Source organism: Gymnoscopelus microlampas (assembly GCF_963454915.1).
Source record: "Gymnoscopelus microlampas genome assembly, chromosome: 21".
In the NCBI taxonomy this organism is placed as follows: Eukaryota; Metazoa; Chordata; class Actinopteri; order Myctophiformes; family Myctophidae; genus Gymnoscopelus; species Gymnoscopelus microlampas.
The window spans coordinates 12,891,828-12,912,245 of record NC_139958.1 but is presented as its reverse complement, the minus strand read 5'-3'; the positions used below and the strand labels follow the sequence as shown (position 1 = coordinate 12,912,245).

General features: G+C 43.5%; 1 protein-coding gene across 2 annotated transcripts in view; it reads right to left on the bottom strand.

Annotated features, from left to right (window-relative positions):
• Positions 1 to 2,767, bottom strand: part of olfm1b (olfactomedin 1b) — a 37,323-nt gene extending 34,556 nt beyond the window's left edge. For both annotated transcript variants that reach the window (XM_084046867.1, XM_084046868.1), the window contains exon 1: positions 2,195 to 2,767. In XM_084046867.1, the coding sequence (XP_083902993.1) occupies positions 2,195 to 2,269 (75 nt within the window). In that variant the 5' untranslated portion in view covers positions 2,270 to 2,767. The remainder of the gene's footprint in view (positions 1 to 2,194) is intronic.
• Positions 2,768 to 20,418: the final 17,651 nt, after the last annotated feature.

The window sequence follows — 20,418 nt, the reverse complement described above, 5'->3', positions numbered from 1 at the left end:
CCCCCAAAATTATTAAAAAAAAATTGGCCGCCGACCCAAATATCAAAATAACTTGTTCCAGGGACCCCCAAAAGCAAAGATTTGAGTAAAAAATATTCGCTTTAAAAAAAAAATGTATATTCAAAGATTTTCACACATTTTCACAATTTTTCTAAAATAGCAGATCTACAAGCTCATAGCGCGGCACGAAGTGATGCGCTATGAGCTTGTAGATCTGCTATAAATAGAAATCTAAAAATGACACAGATGCTTTCCCGGTTTTAATGGCTTAATCAATCTTGTGTATGGAAATTGCTCTATCTATAGGGAGATGAGATAATTCAAGTCATACAGTCTTGAATGCTTTGAGAAGTTGATTCTGGCTTTCAACCATTCATTAAAAGATGTAAATCTCAGGTTTCTTTCAAAATTGGCCTGAAGAAACATCTATCAGGAGGAGATCAAAAGGGGAGGTAAATGCAAATTCCCATCGAAAGGAGGTGTCATTCACTGCCACGGTTTTTCCTTTCTCTCCTTTGTACATAATAGTGTTTTGTATTTGTTGATGACATGTATTATTGTGTTAATTTGATTATTGAATACTAACATAGGACCACAATAGAAACAAGTCCCCAGGACTTTTTTGTTATCCTAGCCTAATGTCTGACTGTACCTCGTGCTGTTTACATTTCTGACTAATAAAGTATTCAATCAATCAAAAAAAGTAACTACTTAAACCCATACTTAGTTGACCGGCCGAACTTTGGCCGAATGTTCGCACCAGAATAGGGACGTATCGGGTCATGTGGTTAAGGGCATGTTCTTGATTATTGAAGGAGGTGATATGTTGACAGAATCTTGAAATTAATTACTGAAATGATATTAAGATAACAATGCACTGATGATTATTCCAACCTGATGGTTGCTCAGGATATGAGGTTGTCACAGCACAATTTTCTTTTGAGTTATATGGAGTGATAGTATTTAGTTTTAATAGTTTGGTGATTTGATTTGTCACAAAACATTGGAGTATAGATTACCCTTGAGGGTATTTTAATGTCTGAAATAGTCAACCATGGTTGGATTTGAACAATTAGACGCTGTGCTATATAGCCCATGAAATATGTTTTTTTCTTTTTCTTGCCTAGGTAGTCAAATAAAATGCTTCAATGCATTAGGTTCAGAATGCTGGCAAAATAAGTTGAATTCACCCACTCTCATGCCACTGACTGAGATAACACAAGCAGGGTTTGTTTCTGAGAAGCTGCCAAAATAAGCAACAAGCCTGAGCACATTTCATTTGAATTCAAGAACATAAATGATAAACTGCTATTTACCGCTGCAATTGCCTGGCCAGTGTTTAGATGCAGGCAATTATTTCCATTTCCAATAACACAAGTGATGCTCTTTTTTCTTTTCTTTTCTTCAGCCAATAACATCGTGCTGACCAGGGTGTTTTTTGTTTTGTTTATTGCTTTATTGGACTGAATGCACTGCTCTTCTCTCATGCATGCAGTGTTAAATCAAGTAACTTTGTGGTCATTGGGGCATGCAAAAAAAGAGAAAAAGAAGACCAGCTGCACTTGAGATGTTAAAGCCTTTGATTGTGGATGGATGATGTGGACGCTGCCTGCTTTGATTCCAACCACCAAAGGGCATCACATCAATGTATAGGCATGCAGGCAGCATCCATCCAACAATTCAATAAGAGAATGACAGCTGTTTCCTCTCCGAGAGATGACAAGAGTCATTTTAGAATACATTACGATGCCTAATATAAGAGCAGGTGTTACAATCCTTATAAAACTAACTGTGTAAACGAATTTAAAGCTACATAGAACAAAATATAGTATTTCCCTTTTCTGTCCGTCTATAAACCCCAGTTATAACGATATAACGGACAGCACTGGATGTCTACGCGCCCACCAGCGCTAAATGCATCCCCATCATGTAATCCCAGCCGTTAATCTGTTTAACTGGGGTAGACAGACAGAGAGGGGCTAATTCTCCCGGGTTTTTTCCCGCGAAACGGGCGAGCGCTAGGTGGTAGGTACCGGTTATAATCTCATGTCATGATCTGAAGCAAGCCAATTAACTGCGGGTTACATTGTATCACATTATACAGAGTCGAGTCGGGAGGTGGGGAAATGGTTACATTGTATCACATTATACAGAGCGTCGGTGGGGGAATGGCTACATGTATCCAAAAGCTTACTTGGGTGAGTTCTGTGCCCATCAGGATGAGGAGGATGAGACCCGGGAGGGTCCTCATGCTCGCTGCAGGCTGCATCTCTTTGCCTCCGGAGGATGGATGCTGGACCAGCGGTGTCTCTCACATGCAGATCCACTAGATCCCCTTCTTGTCCCCCTCCTGCCTGCTGTCACAGCAGATCCCGATCCTCTCCTCTCGGGTGCCTCTTTCTTATTAGCGCTGCAGTCAGAGCCACTGGTCGGGTTTCTCTTTCGATCCCTCAGCAACCAAATAATAGATCACGAGAGATCAGTTTGACCGAGTCGTCTCTGTGCATATTTATTTCGTCTCGTTATTTTTCTGGTGCCTTCTCTCCCCCTCTCTCTCGCTCTCTCTCTCTCTCTCCCCCGCTCTGTCTATGTCTCTCTCTCTCTCCTCCGGGGGTCTCTCTCCCTTCGCTTCACTGGTCGTGGCGACGTGCTGCTGTGATGCACATCGGTGGGTGAATAGAGAGGCTTCTTGCAGAAAAGCTACTCACTGTACAAACGTTCTCTTCTCTGCTCCGATATTGGACAAACTTTACCTCCGCTGCTGTTACAAAGCTCTCTGGATGGAAAAATGATGATGATGATGATGATGAGGGTGAGGAGGGCGATGGTGCTCAGAACGGAAGTTGCATCGTCTCCAGTGCGGGAAATTGAAATACATGTATATAATGTATGTAGCCTATGTAATACAGTCTGTCTACAGATCATCTGTCTGTCTGTCTGTCTGTCTGTCTGTCTGTCTGTCTGTCTGTCTGGCAATATATTATATTGACATGAGACTTGATAGGCTATATCTATATCGTAATATTGTGATAACCTATAGGCTATTGCAAACGTTGTATTATTATAATAATTATTATTATTACTATTATTACCAACCTATTCAGAAACGATGTTACCAGCCTATTCAGAAATGCCCCACCCAGTAATGCAATACCTGTTGTACCCATTGTTGTACCCGTCTGTCTGTCTGTGCCCTTTTTATGCCCATATGTGGAGATTTTTGTATCTGTCTTTGTCCCTTTTATGCCCATATGGAGTTCTGTGTCAAAATGCCCAAATATGGAGGTCAGAATATTGATGACATCAGCATACCCCATTATGGGGATTGTATTTTGCGGTTTTAAAGATATTATTTTGGCGTGTCATGTCTTCACCGATATGCACACCTGTTTGCACACATGTTGTTTGGTCCCATATGGGCATATCCATGAGGGCCGTGCTTTGCTGTAGGCAAGGTTCGGCGGCAGCCTGGGGCCCCACACAGGCAGGGGGCACCATGAGAATAATTGTTTTTGTAGGACATTTTTGGGGATTTTTTGTTTTTACATGGGTAAGCCATGTATGGGCATAGTGGTTAGATCGGCGGTTCTGGACAACCGCCTATCCGACCGACTCGACGCCAGACCCACATTGCACTCTCTCCAGAGACGTGCAGAGAGATTTGGAGAGGCAGGGGCTGGAATTTCAAAAGGGCACGTGCATGTGCCCCCCCTGCGCGCGCGAAGCGCGCGCGCGAAATTTTGCGGATATTCGTCGGACTCGGGTACTTTTTTACCCGTTTTTTGTTACTTTATTTCGGTTTTAGGGTTAGGTTAGGGTTATAGATATATAATAAAAAAAAATTAAAAAAAACTTTTTTTTATAACATTTTTTATTGGTGGCTTTGGATAAAACATTGGTGGCTATAGCCACCGAAGCCCCCGCCTAACGACGCCACTTATTCTTCTGTATAATGAGTACTTTTACTTAAGTAAAGAAATTGAGTACTTTTCCCACCACTGCTGCTGACACAGACTGAGAGAGCGAGAGAGAGAGAGAGGGAGAGATATATATAGGCTCCTGCTTGACAAGTAATTTCAAATTAACAGCTATATATTTTTTTTTTGGTCCATACATACCTCATCTGTCTCAAACAATTGGTCCGTGTTCTGCGTGCATTCACTGCGTTCAGTTGTGCCCTCAGTTAGGTCTCGATTGTGTATAATATACTTCGTTTGCGGTATCGCGCACCCAAAAAATAGCCGATCCACAAGCTCACAATGCCTGGCGTTGCGACGCGTTGTGAGCTTGTAAATCAACTATAATTCTGCGCGAGCACTGCACGGCACGGGGCTCAATTAAGTAAGCTTTACTGCAGGTGCGAGGCCAACGGGCGCGCAGGGGTTTCTACAGTTTACAGTCAGAGGAGACAAGGGCACTTTTTACCGACAGACAAAAGGGCAGGGGCTCAAGCCCCCTTTGATGTCTATGTGTGCACGTGCATGACTCTCTCGGGTCGTCGGCGATGCATGCGCCGATGTTTGAAGTTGGTCGGTCGGATGCTTCTCGAGATATGTGAACAACACACACGCACACACACGTACACACAGACACATATGTGCATTTATAGTAGGAAAAGTATTATTATTTATTTTCTTCTTTTCTTTTTTGTTAAAATAAGTGTTAAATAGTTCCCGTATAGTTCTATATTCCCATAAAATACATTTATTTTTCAGGTCATCAATTTCATCCAATCAGGAGAGAGAACTCATGTAGAACACAGGATAGTGAAAGTGAAATTGGAAGTGATTAAAAAAATCATCATTGGAACACATAAATGGGCTCTCTCTCCCGATTGGATGAAATTGATGTCCTATCTAAAAATGTATTATCTGTTTACTAAAGAGCTGGACAGAAGACCCCTGTTACTGATCAAACAAGGATTATTATCAACATTTTGCCTTTTTAATTTAAGCCTTTTTGTTTTAACAAAAAATATCAACTTTAATCCCTTATGTCACATTTTTTACGTTTAAAAATGGTACATCTTTTTAAAAATCGCAAAAATAGCCAATATTCAAGCTCCCAAAGTTGCGATTTGACGCGTTGCTATGAACTTGTACATCGGCCACATTTTGTGGTGGCAGAATACCGATATAAAAGAGAAATGTAGACAGGTTGAAATCCTATGTACAGTCAGGAGGCCTCCAGATGTTTCTGCTTATGTCAGAAAGCATTCAGAGCTTTTGGGAAGGCAATGGAAAGTTTAGAAGCAGCACAAATCAGGCTTTGTCACAAATATTAACACTAATGGGCCGTAAGTTCCCAGAAATGAGACGATATCAACATGTTATTGTGTTGTTGTACTTTTGAAAAGATTGCGAAATATAACACAAGAACAAGACCCCATCAGAAAGGAGGGGGCGAACCAAAAGAAGAATTGCAACGGGTCAATCGGGTCCTATAAATGCGAGGAGAGGGTTATATTTAGGTAGTAGTCAACTGCGGCGGAGCTTGGGAGCGAACTGCCAGTGTAGCAGAGTGGCTCACATCCTCAGCCTGATGGCCTGAAAATCCAATATTTCCCCCGAGCTGTAGGGAATTCCCTTTGGCTTAGTGGTTAAGATGTTGACTGACAACGCAGGAGACCCGGGTTCGAATCCCGGGCGTTACACCTGCTAACTATGCTCCAACCTGCCTGCCAAAAAAAATATTGTCGTATTTGCTTTTGTCCATATCGCCCAGCCCTATAATTGTGTAACCATGAACAAAGATTTGCATCCTCCGCTCAATTTCCTAGCGGTTTGTTTCACCACCATGATGTGATTGATGATGAAATAATAAATTCATGGGCAAGCTGTCTGAGGCTTTTGTGTGGCTGTGGTGTTGCCACTTGGCCCATGACAGCTTTGCTATGGCCATTTGTATTCTACTTTGCTGCGTATTGAAATCACATTCTGTTTTGGAGGCGATGAGTTACAGTTGTTGATTAACTTAAGCACGCAGCTCTCTATTATGTGGTACAGGAACAGTCCAACTGTCTGTTGGTAGATTTACTTCAGTAAAATGAAAAAATAAAAACCCTGCTGAAATAAGAACATTTAAATGTAAGCTATATTACTTTTATCAGAGAGACTGCTTAAGGTCACTCTAGGTTTCTTGTAATACAATCATGTAATATGATAAGCTGCCATATAGCTTCCTGGCTTCTTTTTTTTGTAATGGATACTAACACTTACACTTTTATTCCCAAGGTGTTTCCATCTGTGTGTGTGTGTGTGTGTGTGTGTGTGTGTGTGTGTGTGTGTGTGTGTGTGTGTGTGTGTGTGTGTGTGTGTGTGTGTGTGTGTGTGTGTGTGTGTGTGTGTGTGTGTGTGTGTGTGTGTGTGTGTGTGTGTGTGTGCGTGTGCATGCGTGTGTGCACGTTCGTGTGCATGTGTGCTACTTACCTTGTAAGTACAGTTGAGTTTCAGCTGCATGATTTGATTATAGCAGTGGGGGAGGGAAGGGGGGGGGGCTACAGCAGTGATTCTCAGCCCTTTTCATCTCAAGGACCCCCAGTTTGATATGCATTAGGCCACAGACCCCCATTTTTTTATTACATTTTTGATCCCACGATTTTTGTAACCCTTTTTTCACCCGGTGCCAATTTTCTAAGTGACCCCCATTTTTTAAACCATGTTTTTATCTCTGGGACCCCAATCCAAAACTGTAAAATCTGTGTTAATTTAACTCTGAGAGTGTACAAATGGAACCAAATGGATCCGTACGGGTCCATTTGGTTCCATTCGTACACTCTCAGAGTTACAGGCCCATAATGGGGCCCTGGTGGTCTCTGGACCCGACGTTGAGAATAGCCCGATTATTATAATAGGTTCTGTGCATAACTGTAATTCCCTTTTCCAGAAGGCATAAACGTTTCCTGTTTTGGCTCAGTTTCTCATAGAGCTTCATTTGATTGGCTCAGCAGCAGATTTGAACCAAGGGGCCAGATTCTGAGTAGTAAATTGAGGCTGTATAGGAAGTGACAGTTCATATGAATGGCCTGTTAGTAGTTTCGCTGTTTCACCCCTGGTGGTGTCAGAAAGAATTACTCTCCATTCAAGCGGGTTTTTGCCGAACTTTACACTTGATTTTATGACCTTAATAAACATTGTCATAAATACTATATGCTTCCAGTCGCTAGTTTAAAGTCTTCTTTCAATCACCATGATATGCGTTTTGGTGAATTACTGTATGGTCCCATTTATTTTAAAATTGATGATAAAGTAGGATATGCTGTAGGAGGGGCGTAGCTACTTTGTGATGATTTGATTGACCCCCCCCCCCCACTCTGGTCCCAACCAATAGCATTAATTTCCGTGCTCCAGATATAGAAAGATATCAGTTCATTTACGGTCTGTAGAGTCTATGGGCATAACTTTGTCCATCCTTTTTACTGTCTATGATTTGAACCGGTACAAATCCTCCATTACATTTCAAAGACAAATGTTGTACTTTTGACTTCACTACTTTTCCTTAGGAAGGGAAAAAGTATGAATCAACCAGTTACACCCTACTTCAAATAAAGTGAAGTTTTTTGGGTGGTGTAGCCGCCCCTACATGTGAGGTACATTTGCTGCACTGTGATTGACCACCCATTGTACCCCCCAAACCCTGCACATTGTACCCCCCAAAACCCTGCACTGTGATTGGCCACCCATTGTACACCCCTTCCACCCACAGTGGGTGGCCCCTGTGTTCAGCACTGTGATTGGCTAGCGAGACACATGATGAAATTATGATGAAATCACGGTTCAGCACTGTGATTGGCTAGCGAGACACATGATGAAATTATGATGAAATTAATAACCTATAAATAGGACTATGCACTTTAAAAAAACATGTTTTTTTTAAGTGTGCTTCCATCACTGTGATGACCACTGTGATGACCACACCGCCCACTTCTCACTGGGTGTGTTTTTTAAATAGTAAAGAAATCAAGTACAAATTTGACTGAGCAACTTTCACTTGTAGTGGAGTAATATTTGACCAGGAGCATCTATACAACCCCAGACTCAAGTCCTGGGGTTGAGTACTTTCTCCACCATGCACTGCTGTATATACACACACACACACATCTATAACAACCCCCCACCCCCCGGGGGGGAAACAGAGCCCTTAGTGAAAGCAGAGTGCCCTGGTGGTTCATGGGTGGTTGGTGGTGGTAATGGGAGCAAACAAGCGCATGCAGTACAACCTTCAGTGGCACTGACAGCAAGAGGAAGAACAGTGAATGAGGTGCAGCTTGGTAAACAGACCGCCAAATTGGTCAGCTGTTTGACACGTGTATGTTGCAGACACATCACATTATAGTATATATGTACATCGCCCCACATAGTGGGGCGCGTGCGTTGCAAACCTCTCAAGGGTATATCTGCCTGAACTATATAGCTCACAAGCTACTCACTGTGGTGGAAAGCAGGCAAGTACATTTACTCTAGCCTTGCGTAGCCAGACTATATCACTGCGCGGATATGAGTCTGGTGCCTCTATGAGGAAGTATTTTTTCCAAGGGGGCGGTATCAAAACAATGGCTCTGGACGCAATTGGTTAGACCTACAACCAACTACCAATCACAGTCTCCCATGTTTGAATACTGGGCCCTGATTGGTCACCCCAGACTTCTGGAGCAGGAAATGGATTCACAATGGAGCGGTGCCAGACCCAAATCGCTGAGGGCAATTTTTTTTTGCACTGGCAGATTAGTCTGGTCCCAGGCTATACATTTACTCAAGTACTGTGCTTGCTTGAGTGGTTCTCAAACATTTTCATGTCAAGTAACCCCAAATTGATATTGGCCGCGAACCCCCCATTTAAAAAGACTTTGTGCCAGGGACCATAAGAGAAGATTTATAACCTCACAACGAATTGCATCGATTCGGGACGCGTTGTGAGCATGTACATCAGCAATTTTCGTATAGCTGACAAATAAAACGCCAAACGGGGCATAAATGTGAAAACTATTCCAAATGTTTGCTGCGGACCCCCTAGAACCCCCATCAACGACCCCATGGGGAGGTCCCCGGACCCCGCTTTGAGAACCGGTGGCTTAGTAAGTAACAGAGCAAGAGAGGAGAGGAGAGGAGAGGGAGAGCATGAAGTGAGCAAAATACTTTTCAGTTTAAATTTAGAATCCTAATAGAATTTGGGCCTCCTCTGCAGCACACTGTCATTACTCTGTCCCATTCATCACCTCCTCGCTGTGAAGATGATGCCACAGATAGCTATTAAAATATGATTCTCGCCCTCTTTTATGTCTTGGAAATGCCCAATTCATTTAGTCTTTTTTTCTCCGCAGACCCAGTTCCAAAAGCTAGCGAGCTGATTTGGATGATCAATCCTGGGTGCGCCATAGGGAAGAGCTCTATAAAAGGCTGATTTAACAGCAGGGACGGACAGCACAGCCCCCAGACCACTGCAATGTTGATCCTTCCTCCTCAGTGCTTATGCATTGTCTAATCGCAGTGGTTCCCAAACACTGGGTCGCGGACCCATTATTTGGGTCGTGGACTAATTTTTATAAGTCACATAAATATCATACATACAACATAAATCAATGAAATTCCTATTGAAAATATATGCGATACGTTGTGAGCTTGTAGATCAGCTATTTGTTTGGTTTGAAGCTACTGTAGGCAGAGCTGCACATCTGAGTTGGAGTCTGGTTTATTTAACCATATAAGCCCTATAGTATATACTATACCGTATGGAGGAGTAGCTCATGCCCTTTGAGCTTGTATTTCTGGTATTTTCGCTGTTTAAAAAAACAAAAAAAAAGTTTATATTTGTATTGTTCAGAATCTTTTTTAAATGGTCACTTATAATGACATGCCAAGAATAGGGTCGTTGGGTTGAAAGTGTTTAAAATCATCACCATACACGTACACGTATGTCTCTGTCTGTCTGTCTGTCTGTCTGTCTGTCTGTCTGTCTGTCTGTCTGTCTGTCTGTCTGTCTGTGGTGCCTGCCTGCCTGCCTGCCTGCCTGCCTGCCTGCCTGCCTGCCCGTCTATATATTTATGTTAGTAACAACAGATATTTTAAGAATTCATGCTTAGGTGCATTGCATGCTCTCTGGGTGGTGTGGGTTTGTATGGTAAACACTAAACAGAGACGGCTCGAGCAGGCCTCAGTGTGTGGAGGCCCGTAGGCCTACCCTCTGGCCCTAAACTACTTAATCCACTCATGTAGAAGTGTGATTTGACTAAAGCAGGTCATTTGCATCTACAATGCGAAGGCATTGACACGCAATCTGCTTCCCACACAGCACTCTGTCTTGAACACTCCTTCCAAAAGCTCCAGCTAGATTCATGGAAAAAACAACACAAATGATGGAGTGGCTCAAGGAGGTATAGAGTGGCCGCTTGGGACACAGAATAATTCCTACAGTATAGTTCGATCCTCCGCCTGAGTTAGTGTCGACATGTCCTTGAGCAAGACACCGAACCCTCAACTGCTCCCGGTGAGCAGGTTGGTGCCTGCCTTGCATGGTTTCCTCTGCCATCGGTGTGTGAATGTGAATGCGCTTTGGGTAAAAGCACTATATAAATGCACCCTTTGCAGCACATACACACAATCTATCTGATTGTCACGACACGATGCATTGTGAGCTTGTAGATCGGCTATTTTCACAATTTTGTGAACATTTCTGACATTTATTTGACCTTTTTTTGGGGAATGTCTAATTTTCAATACATCAATGCATTGATATTAAAAATAGAGATTATAAAAAGAGAGGTCCATGGCCAAGTAGGCTACATATCAGTTTGGGGATCCTTGACATTAAAACGTTTGAGAGCCAGTGCTTTATTCTAAATACTAAACAAAACATGCTGTCAGACACCATGCAGTCAGGTGACCCTTACTGTCTATGCTGTGTGTACACAGGACTACACATGACCGTATATCTGGGCCATGTGGCCCTGAATATGCCAAAGTAGCTTCAGGGCTTGGGTAAGCTAACATGATTGTTCCATTTATGGGCTACTGGTCCCTCTCTCCTCCTCTCTCTGTGTGTGTGTGTGTGTGTGTGTGTGTGTGTGTGTGTGTGTGTGTGTGTGTGTGTGTGTGTGTGTGTGAGTGTGTGAGTGTGTGAGTGTGTGTGTGTGTGTGTGTGTGTGTGTGTGTGTGTGTGTGTGTGTGTGTGTGTGTGTGTGTGTGTGTGTGTGTGTGTGTGTGTGTGTGTGTGTGCGTGCGTGCGTGCGCGCGCGCGCGCGCGCGCGCGTGCGTGCGTGTTTTCTTTTTTTACTTACGAGTAGCCAGAGGACCCCTCTCTCTCTCTCTCCCATACAGATTACTGCATCATCATCCGGCGCTATACAATATTGATGAGCAAGGGGTTATGTAGGGCAGGTCAGAAATGATGCAGGAAGATTGACGGATCAAGAAAGGCTGAGAGCAAAAACAGACAAGAGGAGACAAGACACCTAAACAGAAAACAAGCAAAAAAAACTGCAGAGAGACGTGGAGCATGAGATGAGAGGATGAGTGTTTGTTATTAAACTCCATCTGGATATACTTAGCTGCTGTCGGATGGAAACCTTGCATGCCCAAAACCTTTCCTTTTTTAAATTATTATTTTAAAAACATTTTGAAATTGTGAAAATAGCCGATCTGCAAGCTAGCTCGTAGATCGGATATTTTCACCACTTTTGTGCAACACTCTTGTATGACATTGATTTATGAAAAAAAGAGAGGGGGAGAGAGACAGAGGAAACCCGACTAGGCTCTTAGTCTTCTTATATTAAAATTGGCTTACGGGAGCACCGGAAATACTCAAGCAAAGTAAAAGTACTGCAAAATTGTACTTAAGTACAGTAGCCTACTTGAGTAAATGTAGGCTACTTCCACCAATAACTGTATGTATGTACCCCTTAAGCTGTCCGGCCATGCCGACAGTTCCCCCTCACTCTTGTATTTTCCGACGGGACATGGTGTTGCTTCATAATGGAACTGGGTTGAGTGCTCCTGTCTTGTCAATCACTGTTTCAGCCCAAACTACTGCATGTCTGCAGGGAGAATGAGATCTTTGAATAGAATGCAGCTTCTTTGACTTCAGCCACAATTGAAACCAAGGTGGTTGTGATGGATCTGTGGCCATACAGGCAAAGCCTGTGAAATGTATTTTTCACAGAGATGTCTGTGTTTTGGCTTAGCCTATTTTTCCCTCTCCCCTGAACCTGAATGCCCGGAGAGACAGCAACTGGACTTTGGAGCCATTTATCCATGTTCGCGCATGCTAGTTGGTTTGAGTGCACATTATAATGACCATGGATGTATTGGTTTTGACACGCGTTGACGATCGTGACCTCTCAGACATCAAAATCGATTGTGACCTCTTCACGTTTTTTTGTGTGACAAGCGACACCTGCCAGAGGGGAACTACACAGTTGCAGCACACACACACACACACACACACACACACACACACACACACACACACACACACACACACACACACACACACACACACACACACACACACACACACACACACACACACACACACACACACACACACACACACACACACACACACCATTCAGGCTCATGCAATGACTTGGAATATTTTCGCATCATTTTGGAAGTAAATTGTAATAAATCCCCAATATTTCCATGTACACACCGCAAGCTGCTCAGGCGCCCTGAGGGGTATTTGTACCAGTGGTTGGGAACCACTGACATATACAGTTTCAGTACACCATCCCTGCCTGGCACTCGGCATTTGTGTCGGTTTTGATTACAGAGCTGCAGGTCAGTATAGCATTTAAAGGACAGGATGGGCTGTTTCTCACCTATATGGGCTCTGTACCATGCTGGGCTGCCAGACTTGCATGTTTTAATTACAGGATGTGTCTCAGGATGGAGCTCTGAGCACTTCTCCAATCACTTGCATTTCATCACAAAATGGATTCCTTGGCCCCAGAGTTCTCAGTCACTTAAAGGGATTATTGACCGGTTAGTGTGCCAACCAACCAAATAACCACAGCATCCCTGGATCATCCCAGGATTACGTATGTAGAAAAGGATCTTTCAAAACATCATTAATTTTGCTAGTTTTGTTTGTGGTTTAGTCTAAGTAGCTATGTATTTACAGTACTTAACATATCGCCTGCTACATTATCTGTCAGGTCCATGACAGAATATTGAATCTATCAAGTGTGTCAGAATTTGAAGTTCTACAGTTGGTACAGTAGCTTCTTTACAACAAGTAGACCAAGTCGACAGACTGCAAGTCTTTATGGTTTTAGAATGCAATGCCTTTAAGTGCTAGATATATATTCGTTCCTTCAATGGGATTGTAACTCATGTATATGGCCTATACTGTAAGTAAGTGAATTAATCTACTCTTATCAGTTGCTGAAAACATATTTAGATGTGCACTGCACTGTCAAAAAGTGATTTGATCTGTTTCCTATAACAGCATTTTTGTACTCAGAATATTGACAGATGTGTGCCGTGACATATTGACATCTGCCAAAGTCTTGGACTGCATGTCCAAAGCGACTCAGGATGCTGCTTACGTTCAACATGCAGCCCACATCTTGTCCATCTTGTGCAACTTTATTGATCGCCTTGTTCACGCTTATTAGGATGAGTTCTGTTTTTTTTTAAAGTGGAACTACTTTTTAAAACTTTTTAAAACAAGTTCACAGTGCAAGCTTGTAAGTAAAGTATAAAATAACACATTTTCCAAAAAAAAACAAATGCTGTGAGCTTTTAGATCTGATATTTTTGAATATAGCCAGCGTATAAATGGATAAAGTGGTTAAAATGATTGCTATGCTGTATTAATATTTTGCTGGGGACCCCCCCTCGGGACCCCCCCCCCGGGACCCCTCCAGACCCAAATGACATACAGTTTACTGTTGCCCTAACCATAAAAATATATTGTCGCTGTCGGGGAGAAAAACTTGTATTTCCATTTTTCAACTTTGCCGAAATAGAGTGTCACATGAAAGAAGCACAAATCGATACAAGCTCACAACACGTCTCATCGTGACGCGTTGTGAGCTTGTCTCATAGGAATAGACTACGTGACAACCAGGAATAATTCCGTGACCACCGGAGAGACGGTTGACATCTGGAATGTAGACGGCATCCGGGATCAGTATGGGTTAGCGCCCAAGCCTTTGTCTTCCGTGAGAAAGAAGCCCATAAACCCACGGTGAGGCCTTTAAGGAGGGCCATTCAAGCAAGTCGCAAGTGGAGCCTGCAGTACCACCACGGCCCAAGAAACCATCACGGCAGAATGAAATGTTTGGAACGGGGGAGTCTGGTGCAGCGCTCAGGTCTTTGACCTGGTGAGACGAAGGAGGAGCCCGGCCAGGAGGCCATCCACAGAGCCTAGTCCCTGCACGTGCCAGAGCCTCTCCTCTCCCCCAGTCCCGGCAGAGTAGTCCCGGCAGAGTAGTTCCGGAGAAGCGGATTGAGTGGCCCTGTCTTGCCCTAAGAGGACTGACCGTGGGTAGCTACTGGGACGTAATTCAGGGGCTTGATCAACCCCGGCTGGGTCACCTGGGCGAGGGTGTATGTTGTTGCGAGACCCGAAACACCCGTCAACCCCAGGCTGCAACACTGATGATACGTCCCAGATGCATCCATGTGATGTTTTTCTTTGTGATTAAATAATAACTACAACGGATCCATTGGAAGAAATTTTGTTTTTTTCCAATTCCTAAAAAATGTACCGTTCTGGACATACAAGGTTTCTGCCCGACAGCGACAATATGGTCATATTAGGCAGAATAGGCTCTAGTCTCCATAGAAAATCCACCGGGGTGTGTGAGTCATCATTCTTTATTTCGGAGAAATTATTTATTTTGAAGTCAGTTCATTAGGGAGCAAGAGCTGACATTGTACATCTATTACTGTGTTTGATACTTACATTATCCCATTGAGACAGAAATGTCCGTTTTCTGAAAAATGTATGTTACTACATCTATCAGTGGTTCTCAAACTTTTTCATGTCAAGGATCCCCAAAATTATAATTTAGCCACCGATCCCCATCAAAATATGTTGTTCCATTGACCCCCAGACGCAAAGATTTGAGTTAAAATGTATTTGCTTTAAAATATATATATTCAAAGATTTGCGGTAATTTTCAAGATTTTTCTAGAATAGCAAGCTCATAGCGCGGCACAAAGTGGTGCGCTATGAGCTTGTATATCTGCTATTTTTGAACAGCCACTAAAATCGAAAATGACACAGATTCTCTCCCGGTCTTAATGGGTTATGCAAGGAGGCGGATTGGCTGAACTAAATGTTAAATGTTCTTAAGATGACTTGATCAGACACTCCCAGGCTTAATATTCAAAGTCAGTCCTGTGAAACTTTGCCAAGCCATGCTTTTGATGATTTATGAGGGTGAATGTGTTGTAATTTGTTCTTGGGAGCAAAACTTGTCTTCTCAGTTTAACAGTGATTTGGATGCAGCTCAGGATGTGGGCATGAGCACAGCACGGGCGCCGTGGAGCTCACTTTTAAGACATTTGAAAGCCTAACACAGAGAGCGTTGTGTTCATGGTGATATATTTGCTACTCTGAGATTCATTGCGTATAAGCGTTATAGCTTTAAGCTCAAACTAAAAAGTTAACACCATGTAGCGGAGTGGGTGAAATTATTTTGTGCAAGCTGCTGACTGCAGTTACATTGTTAAATAAAGTATACTACAAAGGTGCGCTCAGTAGAGCACAAATCTCTGCCAGGAGGCATGTTCTAATAGTTATAATGTTACACGCAGTGAAATTTCTATGTGCAGTCATGAAATTCAAATTAGCGCGGCATCATGTGATCAACAGTTCTACATTGTCACTATTGTCTGCTACCCTCCACACAGAATAATAAAGGTGCCAACTGGAGCCGTAACTGGTTCCTCAGAGCGATTCCATGGAAGAACAATGTTTGGTTCCAGAAAGAACCTTTCTACCTTTTCTATAAAGAACCCCTAACCAGTTTAAACCCTATACTTCTTTGACCGCTGTCTCCCATTCTATACTTGGTCCGCTCCTTTTTTCCTTCTACATCTAATCTATTTGTTGAAAATAGCTCATTTACAAGCTCTTGTGGATTCGTTTTCGGTTTTTGCTGCCTCCAATTTGCTGTCAACCAAAGACAGTGGGCAGTTCACAGCAGTGGTTCTCAAATATTTTCATGTCGGGGACCCCCAAATTGATATGTATTTGTCTACAGAGCCCTATTTGAAAGGATTTTGTGCCAGGGACTGCCATAAGAGAAGATTTGTCAACTTTTGTCAATATTTATACTTTTTTTTTTTTTTTTTAAGAACCAATTTACAAGCTTACAACTATTGTTCTGCAATGTGCGGGGCAGGCAGGCAGACAGACAGACAGGGGCCTGTCTGGCAGAGATAATAATATTTTAAGAAAAAGCACAACCTCCATCCCCAGCCTTCGGCCTGGCAGAGATAACAATTACATTTAATTCAACTCACATACAGGACAGAAAATATGTCTGTAAATGAATGGAAGGAATGGGTCCAGTAGATAGAATAGAATGGAGAGCTGCTAATATTTTCTCTTTTGTTTCAGATGTAATCACTGCAAATGCTCTTTAGAGCCTGTTTCTCTTAGTATATAATGGCAGTCGACATGTTTTTGCAGCTAATACTGCACATTGATTTTAGATAGGACATACAGTAGATAGGACAGTGTCTGAGCATCAGTGGGGGATAAACTCAGGATATAGATCACATTTATTTATTTTTCAAAGAAAACCTCTCTCAAATCCTCACAGTACAGTAGAAATAAGATTCCCTGCTGACAAAGCCTTGCGTCTCTGGGTTCTTTATGTGATGGTCTGTTCCCAGGGTTGGATTTGTTAGTGGGGATTGGGGGGGATCTATGCCTCTGCTTTTGATACCCCCCTCTGGTCATTAATGTTTATGGTGGGGATAGGTTTTATCCCTGTTTCTGTTCAGACTGAATTAAATGCATGCTTTTCCTTTTGGGAAATATAGACCGTTTGATACATTTGATATCACAATTTATAGATTTAAATGTATGTCAACAACTTTTATTGATTTTGCGGATGGCAGATCTACAAGCTCACATTGTGTCGCGAATCTCGCGATGCAACCCATTGTGACCAAGCTTGTAGATCTGCTATTTTAGCTATTTGTCGTACGAAGAAGGATATATATATGTGTCCCCTCCCCCCTTTTTTTCAAACCCCTTCTGTTCCTGTACACCGTCCTGTTCCCTATTCCTAGTATAAGGCCAAGATGTTTCCAGTCAGCATGTTCATTGTCAACACATTATTCTCAGTTTCTATCAATCACAGCGGTCAAGTATTCTGTCACTGTGTACTGTAATGTTTGGGGTCAAGTAGAATTTTAATTTACCTTGTGATTTAGTGGCTTCAGCAATGTTTGATAACATTTCCTTGGACCAGATTGATTGCTGTCTGTCCTGAAGATCCTGATTTGTGTCTGGGCAGAGCTTCTGTGTGTGTGTGTGTGTGTGCGCGCGTGCGTGTGTGCGTGTGTGAGTGCTTGAGTGGGAAAAGCTTCAGGACCAGATGGCAGAGAGGACTCTTAGTTTTCTGTGGACTCTTACCTCTGTGTGTGTGTGTGTGTTGTGTGTGTGTGTGTGTGTGTGTGTGTGTGTGTGTGTGTGTGTGTGCGTGCGTGCGTGCGTGCGTGCGTGCGTGCGTGCGTGCGTGCGTGCGTGCGTGCGTGCGTGCGTGCGCGCGCGTGCGTGCGCGCGTGCGTGCGTGCGTGCGAACAACACTACTTTGACACCAATAACAACTTTGGTGTAAATAAGTGATTTGCTGAATATATCTTCGCTTTCGGGTGGGAACCTCATACTGTTTGTCCAAAACTGTTACATTTCAGGATTTGTGTTTTGAGCTTGCGGATCTGCTGTTATACATTCGTGTCACCCTGTAGTATGTATTTCAAGTAGGGCGTTAATTTACGGAAAAATACAAAGTTCAAATATGCAGATAAGGCGTTTCTGCCCAACAGCAACAATTATGTATTTTAAATACCAGATGATGGACCACCATGATCCCGTGCCTCTGGCCTGCAGTGAGAGACACATGGGAGCATTGTAATTGGTCAGTAGTGTACAGTTAGCCCAATTAGCAGACAGAGGGCTTGCGCCAAATAAGCTAGTTCCAGTCCGTAGCTACAGTACATGGCCACGTGTCCCATAGCCTCTAGGAAAGATTGTTCTGGATTGGTCAGAAAAATTACATTGTTGATTGATTTGACATGAATCATATTTGGGAATTGAGGTCATTGGCCCGCTGGCAGTGTGCACAAGACATATGACATGGCCTAGTAGTTTGCTAGATTAGCTGTAGAGACACGCACGCACACATGCACGCACGCTCGCTCACCCACCCACCCACCCACCCACACACACACACACACACACACACACACACACACACACACACACACACACACACACACACACACACACGCACACACACACACACACACACACACACACACATTACAATATCTCTGCCAGCCTGGTGGAGATAGTATGCATGGAAGATATATTGATGATGCTCAGTGTACTGTGCTTATCTATACATAGAAATGTATAAGAGAATATGTGTGTATATCATTGTTACAGCAGACAGCTCGAAGCACATTGATAAAAAAGAAATAACAAATTATAAGGGTGAATATGTACAGATATGTGCGGCCGGGCTCAGCACTCGTACAACAGCCTGATGGTCTGGCTTTGGGAAGTTTCTCTTAGACTGTTTATGTGTGTAATTGATACTGTGGCATGGCCTGCCTGATGGCAGCAGCAGTGTGAACAGATTGTGGCTGTGGTGGTGATAAGTTTCTTTGAAGATGCGCTTAGCCTTGGCCACGCACAGCGTGACGTGTAATGTCCTGGAGGGAAGGAAGCTTCTGACGACGCGCTGGGCCGTCGGCACCATCCTCTGTATAGTGCTCTGTGATGGAGGGGCACCACCCTCTGTATAGTGCTCTGTGATGGAGGGGCAACGCCTTCTGTATAGTGCTCTGTGATGGAGGGGCACCGCCTTCTGTATAGTGCTCTGTGATGGAGGGGCACCGCCTTCTGTATAGTGCTCTGTGATGGAGGGGCACCGCCTTCTGTATAGTGCTCTGTGATGGAGGGGCACCGCCTTCTGTATAGTGCTCTGTGATGGAGGGGCACCACCCTCTGTATAGTGCTCTGTGATGGAGGGGCACCACCCTCTGTAGTGCTCTGTGATGGAGGGGCACCACCCTCTGTATAGTGCTCTGTGATGGAGGGGCACCACCCTCTGTATAGTGCTCTGTGATGGAGGGGCATCACCCTCTGTAGCGCTCTGTGATGGAGGGGCACCGCCCTCTGTAGTGCTCTGTGATGGAGGGGCACCGCCCTCTGTAGTGCTCTGTGATGGAGGGGCACCACCCTCTGGAGCGCTCTGGTTCCACAGATGGAAAGCCCATTCATTCAGCCCATAGAGATTTCTGAAAATATGAATATTCATTATTTAAAGCCTTGTCTTTTTTTCACCAGGAGCCTGGATGGCTTGCTTCCAGGCTTAAAATAATTAATTTAAATATTTTCGGAAATCTCTGTGGGTTGAATGAACTGTGTGTGTGTGTGTGTGTGTGTGTGTGTGTGTGTGTGTGTGTGTGTGTGTGTGTGTGTGTGTGTGTGTGTGTGTGTGTGTGTGTGTGTGTGTGTGTGTGTGTGTGTGTGTGTGTGTGTGTGTGTGTGTGTGTGTGGCAAGAGCCATGGCATGAGGGCACTAGGTCTCCAGTCATTCAGACATCAAGTTACCTTGGGGTGCTTGGGGGACAGCAACAGCAGTGGACATCTTGAAGCCTGCGGACAACAACCTGGGAGAGAGAGAGAGAGGGGTTGAAAATATGTACAAACACTCCTGCCATGCACCTGTTCCTCACATGCTCTGATCAGTGTGAGAGCCTTCCTGAGTACCAGTGAAACCAGGACAACATAATGTTGTGACAGCATACAGCAGCATCTCCACTGCACACAAATACAGTGTGTGGCCTGTAATATATTTAAAAGTTACTTCTTGACATGGCGTGTAATCCTGCCCTTACCAGACTTCACCCAATAGATAGATAGATAGATAGATAGATAGATAGATAGATACCTTTATTGATCCTGCAGGGGAATTTCAGTCGCCCAGAGGAAGCACAGAAGTTAAGAGTTACAGAGTTACAGGGACAGAGTAAGGAAAGTGCTGTCGTATACAGCGATATCATTAAAGGAGACACACCATGAATTTCACTTTTTTTAAATTTATTTTTTTAACATTCAGTCATTCATTCTCATTTCAGAGATTGTATTTTGACAGACAGAATTGCTCAGTAGCACCCCTCTGCCCAACAGGACGTTTTGGTATTGCAGCTGAAAGTGCTTTAT